Source organism: Coptis chinensis, chromosome 5, assembly GCF_015680905.1.
Source record: "Coptis chinensis isolate HL-2020 chromosome 5, ASM1568090v1, whole genome shotgun sequence".
NCBI classification, from domain to species: domain Eukaryota; kingdom Viridiplantae; phylum Streptophyta; class Magnoliopsida; order Ranunculales; family Ranunculaceae; genus Coptis; species Coptis chinensis.
This window is the reverse complement of record NC_141460.1, coordinates 28801936-28810485: the sequence shown is the minus strand read 5'-3', so window position 1 is coordinate 28810485 and position 8550 is coordinate 28801936. Positions and strand designations below refer to the sequence as shown.

Below are 8550 nucleotides of genomic sequence, written 5' to 3'. Positions count from 1 at the left end.
ATTACTCGATATAGCTATTATAGATGCTGATCTCACTTCTACCTCTTCACTCTCAAAACCTATCGACTCTACTATTACATCATCAGATTGTGTGTCATCTGAATTAAACATGTTTACGTTGTTGTTTTTTCCTATAAATAAAGACCTACACATAACTACGAAGAGAGAAAGAACACAAAGTAGGAGAAACAAAAATGGCATAGAAACTAACCTGATACTCTAAAACCTTTGCAAAGTTCTGAAAAATGAGGGAACAGTGGCTCTTTAGTTTACCAGCAGCATTTTTGTGCAAAAACCTTTCAGTTCCTAAGGCAAGTCATAATTGTAATCAAAACCCTAAACGAAATGTCACCTTATGTAGCGTATTTTTGAATTCAACAAAACGAGGCCATTGCTATTTTTGCTCACAATTGTTCAAATTTTTACATGTGCTAAACACTTGTTGCCATTCTCACTCAGCAGGTCGCTCCTCAGCACAAAGCGACCTACTGAGATGAGATTATGTGAGGGAGTAATATTCACACCAATGAATATAACACACGTGTTTAACATATGCAGAACTACTAACCGACCTCATATCCTCCTCCTCCGAGCTCGCTTCATAGTGACTCAACTCAGATTGCATCTCTTGTAGACCTATTTGTTTCTATAGATAATACGGAGTAAGTTAACACTCGCCCCCAGGTCTAGTAAAGCGGTCGTCGTGTGGGAATCTCCTAAGGTGCATTATACAGTAGGATGACCAGGGTCCTTGTACTTAACGATTCCATTATGTTCCATTAAAGTTGGAAATTGTTCAGTTAAAAAGGCGTCTTTAGGAATATTTGTCTTGTGCCTAGTAGTGCACAACTCTTTAAGAAACTTAGCATGGTGAGGTAATTTTTTTATCGCTTAAAGAAAAGGAAGGTTTATCGTTAGATTTTTGAAAACTTCCCTAATCTCATCAAAATTCGTATCCTTAGTTAACATTACTAATCTCTGGGGAAACGGTGGTTTCTCTCTATATTTAGCATAATGATCAACAGGATGTTTAACCTTGGCTTTTTATTTCTTAGGTTGTGGTTTAACTGGTACCTCTACAGGGGTAGGCTCTTCAGTTTCTATTACGGTATCTAATACAATCTGCGGTGTAGGGACAACTGGTGGGGTAACTATAGGCATAGTTACTTTGTTATCAACCACTCTCCCAGAACGGAGAGTGGAGATGGCATTTAGCTCACCTACATTTTCATTTCCCGTACTAGTATTACCATTTACCTCAAAGGCGGTGTTTATTGTTTTAGGATTAGCTATTGCTTGTCCTGGAAACACACCTTTGGGTTGCACTTTCTCTTGAGCTAACTGCTGTAAGGAAAGTTGGATGGCTTGTAAAATATGTTGTTGAGATTGCATAAATGTATCGAAATGATCCGGTTATGGAAGAGTGTTAGCTTTAGGTTGGGTGACAGGAACTATGTCACGTTGATTATTAATGGGTGGATTTTGGTAGTTATTATTTACCAGAACGATACCTCTATTAGTATTATAATTATTATTGTTATAAATATTATAATTACCCTGTCCTTGTGCTTGACCTTGTCGTGGTTGTGCTTGGTTGTTATAATTATAATTACCCTGACCTTGTCATTGTCGTGGTTGATTATTTTGATTATTAAACCCTGGAGGTGTTACTTGTTGATTATTTCTCCAACTGAAGTTGGGATGTTGTCTCCAAGGGGCGTTAGGAATAGGGAAACTATTAATCGAGCAAACATTATCTTGGTGTGACTGTTGTTGCTCATAAGCGAAAGGACAATAGGAGTCGGGATGCTCTGGACTCAAACAAAAATTACATGGATTGGAGTAGACATTCATGACAGGGATAGGCGTTTGTTGAACAGAAATAGCCTCTACCTTTTTAGTTAGAGATTCGATTAAATTTTTAAGTTCCGGATCGGGTTTCATCTCAAACATATATACCGGCGGCCTTTACTGTTGTAGAAGAACTAGCGTTGCGGGAGATATCGTAACTACCCCCCCCTCCTCCCCCCCAGTTATTATTACGCTTAGTCTGATCTTCTAAAAATTTATAAGCCTCTGAGGCTCCTTTACTTAAGAAATTACCCCCATTCATTATGTCAAGGACTTCTTTATGGTGGTGTAGAAGTCCGTTGAAAAAGGCACAAACTAACGTGTCTTTCGCGAGGTTATGATGTGGACACTCTATAAGTAGATCGGTGAAACGGTTCCAAGCTTCTGAAAATGATTCATGAGGATTCTGTCGAAAGAAATGAATCTTGGAAAGCATTTCATCGGTCTTCAGTGGTGGGTAAAAATGTTTCATGAATAGTTGAACAAGTTTAGCCCACGAGTCTACAGAATTAGGCGCTTGGCAATTAACCAAGATGCCGCCTTATCGGCTAAGGTGAAGGAAAATACCCTCAGTTTAATTTGTTCTGCACCAACCATAGGATGGTGGAATGTAGTAAGGACTTGGTCAATCCTACGCATGTGCTGATAAGGTTTTTCATGGTCTAACCCATGAAAAACGGGTAACAAATTAAATATATTTGAGGGAATTCGAAAATCCCCCATTGGGTCTGATAGAATGATGCAAGATTTAGGGCTATCGTTCAAGGCTTTGTAAAAGTCAGAGAGAGGAGACTCTCTTTCTTCAGCCGTTACTTCAGGTGGTGTGTGTGGTATGCTAGCTAGAGGTGTAGTGAGTGGTATACTAGAAAGACTTGTTTGTTGCCATTGTCTGCTAATTACGTTAGGCATTTTTCTTCGACCTGACTTTAATCTCATGCAAAGCTAAGACCAATCTTAATAAAACATAACAACACTCCAAACAATCCTGATATGCTAGTATTAACCTCTAACAAAAGATGCCACTACTAAAAGAAAGGGTTTTTATCTCGGTTCTAAAATTAGTCTTATCTCAGTTTTGCTTATAAGAGAGATAATATGTCTTGTAAATGAGATAATATATCCCATAACTTAGGTACTAACTTTGAGTATAAATATGTTATCTCGCTTTTTACTTAACCGAGATAAAATATATGGATTTTACCAATGGTGGTATAGAACTGATATAATAGGAAATTTCATTTATCTCACCATTGTGGAACTGATATAATAAGAAATTTCATTTATCTCACCATTGTGAAACTGATATAATAGGAAATTTAATTTATCTCATATTGAACTGATATAATTGATATTAAACCAAATATCTCAGTACTCAAATGATATAATTGTTATTATACCAAATATCTCGGAATAAATTTGGCAAAAAAATAGAAGTACAAAAAAAAATAGAAGTCTCGCTCTACAGTACTCTTTCATGACTAGCACGAACTCACGATAACAACTGTCGTTCTAATCCCAACTATCTCGCCTCTCTATTATCTCTTCCTATATATTGCCCTCTCTTCACCTCTCGCACCAACTCAGAAGTGATTTCCATGATGGTTTTTATCTCTAAGAGACCTGACTAAGAAATTTAAGGTACTATATTCTACTAGTGTTATATGCGTTCTTTCTTTGTTTCTTTCTGTTTGTTAACCACTCTCTTTGTAGTGTCATGTGATTTATGGTGCAGATATTGCCCAAGACCTGAAGGATTTGCTTGAAGAAGATGACTTAGCCATTGTTCTTGACTCAAAGGATCATCCACGCTGCATCATAGAATTCATTTCTCAGAGCCTTCAAATGCTACCTTTGGAGGATTCAAAGCGAGATATAGTTCAAAAAAATAACAACTACTACTACTTCTGCATGAAGATTTTCTTTTAAGGAGACAATGGAAGTCTCACCTACCGTCATGGCATGTCTTTCAGTGGCTGCTGCTGCATGCATTGGGAGGAAGATTTATGATTACAAGATTTTCGCGTCCTCTAATCCGGAACTTTTATAAAGGTGGGTTTGAAGAAGTCAATCAAGTCATGACAAAATAGAAGCAAGAAGAATTCTGAATGTATGAGGGAGTGCTGATACGGAGAAGATTAAAGAGGCTTATAAGAATGTTATGTGTCTTAATCATCCTGATGTTGGTGGTAAAACAAGTAGAGGTTTCGTCCACCTATGGCAAGGAGACCAAGATCTTCTTGTGTCGGTTTACCTTCTGTTACATTGCCGAGAAGCTCCCATGGATTCAGTATCACGAACTAACAGAGGCAGGTCACATGTTCCCATATGATGATGGTATTGGTGAAAAGTTTTTGAGAGCACTTCTGCTTGGGATGCAGTGACCTCTATCACAAACTAGGTCAGCGCAACATTTATATGCTTTTGCATAGCTGTATTTTAGATTTTTTGGTGGACTTTTGTGTTGTTTCTTTTGTAACCATCACAGTCTGATATATTCTTATCGATCATTCTCTTGTTTGTTATTATAATTTATAAGATGATTGTTTCAAAGCTTCTATGGTCAGTATCTCAAACTAGTATTCCAGTTTGGCATTAGATGCATTATCGCATTTTGATAACAAAGTTGTACAACTGTAGGTCTCCTAAATAGTACACCCAGTTTTTGCTCATAATTACTCTATATTTTAGCTCAAGTTTACATAGCGAATCAACAATGCTTACATGTAAACCAGCACAACCCAAATTTACTATCTGCAAATCGACCACAACTTAGTGATTGTGTTGTTATTTCCATCACATCTTGTTGATTTGTAGCATCTGATTTATCAAAAAGGATTTGAACTTTTAAGTAGGGTGGTGTGCAACGGTGATGCTTGTCTAGTACATTATAATTAAAAGAAAACACATTAATAAGTAAATCAAGAAAAGGTTTAAAAGATACAAATTACAAACATCAATACAGTAATACCCCCATGCCCTACTACTCATAAACTATAAATTCAGTAGCTTGTCTAAAAAGCAGACCCAGACCTATGACCTCTTGGTATATCCATCTTGGCCTAGCAAAGCACTTCATTATAGTCATAGGATTTGATTATGCTTTGGCTTATGGTAGGCTCAATGCACTGCAGGAATCCAAATTTACTTGTTTTCATGAAGAAATTGCTATCTGTGAACAGCTCATTGGTATACTAATTCCTCTTTCTTACACTTGCTTGACCTCAAGGTTTTTAGTGCTTTGGCATCTCACCCTTCCGGTCATACTCTGGGACAACTGCAGGTGGATCGTTGTCCCTTCCACTTTTATCAGCGCGGCCTCCTTGTTCTGCATTGAGGAAGTATGTTTCTCTTTAACAATTTTGCATTACATTTTACTTAATTACATTCAGAGTGCATCCTGTGCTTTCTTATGTTATTTATTCATTTTTGACCTGTGAATCCTGTGAGGCATTCTTTATCTCCTTCTCATTGCATTTTGTTTGATGGTTATATTGATTCATGTATACATGCATCACAGTATCCATATGCATTTATCTATACAGACAATTCCTATAAAACATAAAATCTATACAGACGTACAGATAACTGTATATATTTGTTAAGTTTATTTACTTCTTTCTTGGTAACTCCTTTGAGTAAACCTAGGTCAGCAATCTGCGTGACTACCTCGGTAACGTGTTTAGGTTTGGTTATACATGAACCAAAACGTTGGGAGGCACAATTTATGACGGGGAATTATTTTGAGGGCTTTGTCCACTTTCTTATTACTGAATGAAATACGTAACTATGATGCAAAACTTAAATAGAACTTTGTTGTTGCTGCTAACAAAGCTGCAAAGGTTTGATGAAGTTCTGCTCACCTGTGGCCATGGCTTTGAAGTGAGACTATATACCAAGACTCTATATGCATTCATTTAAAGTCGCCGGCTAGACTATGGGGTGTGCCTAGGTGCCTCTAGTCTTGAGGCACAATAGTTAAACCTTGAGAATAGGCAATGGGCCTAGGGGCATGCGTATCTAGAGCGCTGGTGTTGTTATCTAGAGCGCTAGTGTTGCGCCAATCATACAAAAGAGAAAGTGTTACTGATTGCACAAGGACACAAACTTAAGTCTGGTCATTACATAAACAATGACCTATAATCAACTACAAACGCCATTTAGTGGTAAACTGGATCAATTCAAAAGGTGTTTAGCTGGTGGAAGTAGAGCAACTACACCCCGAAGAGGATGTGTATACTTCTTGAAAATGGCTTGGAGCTTGTCCTCGCTGGCCACCAAGTGGAAGTGAGCCAAAATCTTAGCACAGTCCAGAAGCTGTGATTCAGAGAAACCAATGTAATGTTACCAAGATCAGCAGCAATCTTCACCACAAGGTATGTGGTAATGATTTACCATGCATATAGAGAATATAAGGGTGGTTTGTCATTGAGTCTAGGTGAGTAAGTGCATGTCTGAGAAACCCGAGCTACATGACACCTCTAGGCATTGGTGCATTGCCAGACTAAAAGAGGACATTGCTTTGGTTCTTAGTGGCCAAGTCTCTAAAAAAGGACATTGCTTTGGTTCTTAGTGGCCAAGTCTTACAACTTTCCAATGAGAACCTTGGCTGTGACATACAAAAGTATTTCGGTTAACCTCAGCTAATTCTTACAAGAGTAGTCAGTCGACCTGCGCTCACCGAAACATAAGACGTTAACATTTTTGAAATCCACCCTTCCAGACAAAACCAAATATAAGTTTTTAGCTCGATTGAACTTTGCTTAGTGTCTTCAGAAAATGTTCAGCTTAACCTTAGCTAACTTTTTAAAAAGGTTCGTTGAAAGTTGATATAATTCCTCACATCGGGAGATGTTTATAGACATTGCCACTTTTCTTTTCCTTTGCTTGCATGCTTTTACTAATGTTTTCACTACTCTTATATATGATACGAAATAACAAGCACTTGTTGGTATCAAACTAGTGGTTGACGTTGTAGTTAGCAATTAGAATGCAGTAACCACATGAAAGTGGTGTTTGAATAGGAAGCACGTGAACATATTTTTGTGTCTGATTTTATATGAAGTATATTTTTTAGTTTCTTAAATTAGCTTAGCTTTGTGATCGTAAGTGGGTATGCATCAAGTCGAGCCTCTGCCCAAAATGTCCAGTGCGATGAATACTTTATCAACACAATAGTGAGTCATATGTTTATACCCATCAGCATTTTTCCATTGATTACTTATGCAATTTGGTGTCAAAAAATTTTCTTTTATTGTAGATTTATGTTGGAGGATTAGATCCAAGTGTCAGTCTTGAAGATGTCAGGCAGACATTTTCTCAGTATGGAGACACTACATCTGTGAGAATTTCGGGTGGGAAAAGATTTGGGTTTGTCGAATTTGCCAACAGGTATGTGGAATTATGTCAGCATGTATAATGAAATGCAAATCGGTCACTTGCCTATGGTTTAATTCTTCAGCTAACAAGTGATCTGCCATTTCTTCATTATTCTTGTAGAAGTAATACTGAGGAGGCATTACTGAAGCTTCATAGGACAGTTATTGAAAAACAAATAGTTTATCTCTCATGGTGCAAAAATCCAGCAAGCAATAAGCAGGTACAATTAGTATCCACACACACAGATACAAGAGAGAGAAGGAAAATAAAATGAAACTGACAAAATGGTTACAAAGCTGTTTTTCATCACTGTTTCTGATCTTCACCCTGTTATCATTTTTTGTGATGATTCTTTTATGTTTGTTTGCCAGTTGAGGGTGAATCGTGGAAATCATTGGAGTGGAACATATTATGGAAGTCAGATTTCTGAAGGATATGGGTATACTGCAACCCCACTTCCAGACTCCAGTTGACGATCGATGTGAATACCTTGGGAGTTGTCGATTCTTAGCAGGAACCATCTGTAAGGAGGAAATTCAACATGAACTATCTATCTCCTTTCCTAAATATATAGAGAAAGGTTAAAAAAATGTCTTATTATAGTTCGAAGAATAGTAATTGATACAATATTTGAGTTTTTATAAATAATTGACTGATCACTAGTACTCTTCGAAAGTTAAGTTCATGCTCGACATTGTTCTTTCTTATCTTAATGAAATAAGTTCTTCAAAGAATTTACGGGTTGCTTTTGTTAATTGGTGTTGATGTTTATGAATATGAAAGGGAATGTGGTGGTTTGAGACAGGTTTTATTTGATGGTTAATTGTCATGAGCAATACCAAAGAAAAAATGACAAAGGGTGAGATAAAAGGTTGTCCAACAATCTCCCTTTACAAAAGAATTTATCACGGTTAATTTTGATATTATCTCGGTTTCAATAAAAAAAATCTCTCAGTTTTCTTCTATACTAATTGGTTTCAATCAACAATTCATCTCGGTTTTATTCTATATAATATCGGGTTTCATTTAGAAAACTCGAGATAATATATTTAGATAAGATGTCGGACTTAAAGAGATAATTTAGTAGCTTATTATCTCGGTTTTATAGAACTCTATTATCTCAGTGGATTTTACCTCGGTTGTTTTTCCCTAGAAAACTGAGGTAAAAACTCTAACATCTCACCTTTTAGCTGAGCTTATATTCCTTTTTTTAGTAGTGTGCGAGGTGTGGAAGAAAAGAGTACCTGAGAGCCTCCTTGCTTCGCTTATGAATAGCATCTTGTTTACGCATGCTCAGTGTATATAACAAGTTAGAACAATTAA

The 8550-nt window shown here is 36.9% G+C and overlaps 1 protein-coding gene across 1 annotated transcript; it reads left to right on the top strand.

Annotated features, from left to right (window-relative positions):
- The first annotated feature begins 245 nt into the window (after positions 1-245).
- On the top strand, positions 246-7700 carry LOC147497250 (polyadenylate-binding protein RBP47C'-like). Its single transcript, XM_086562820.1, has 4 exons — positions 246-311; positions 7109-7239; positions 7348-7447; positions 7599-7700. The coding sequence occupies exons 1-4, from the start codon at positions 246-248 to the stop codon at positions 7698-7700; spliced, it is 399 nt and encodes a 132-aa protein (XP_086418946.1).
- The last annotated feature ends 850 nt before the right edge of the window (positions 7701-8550 follow it).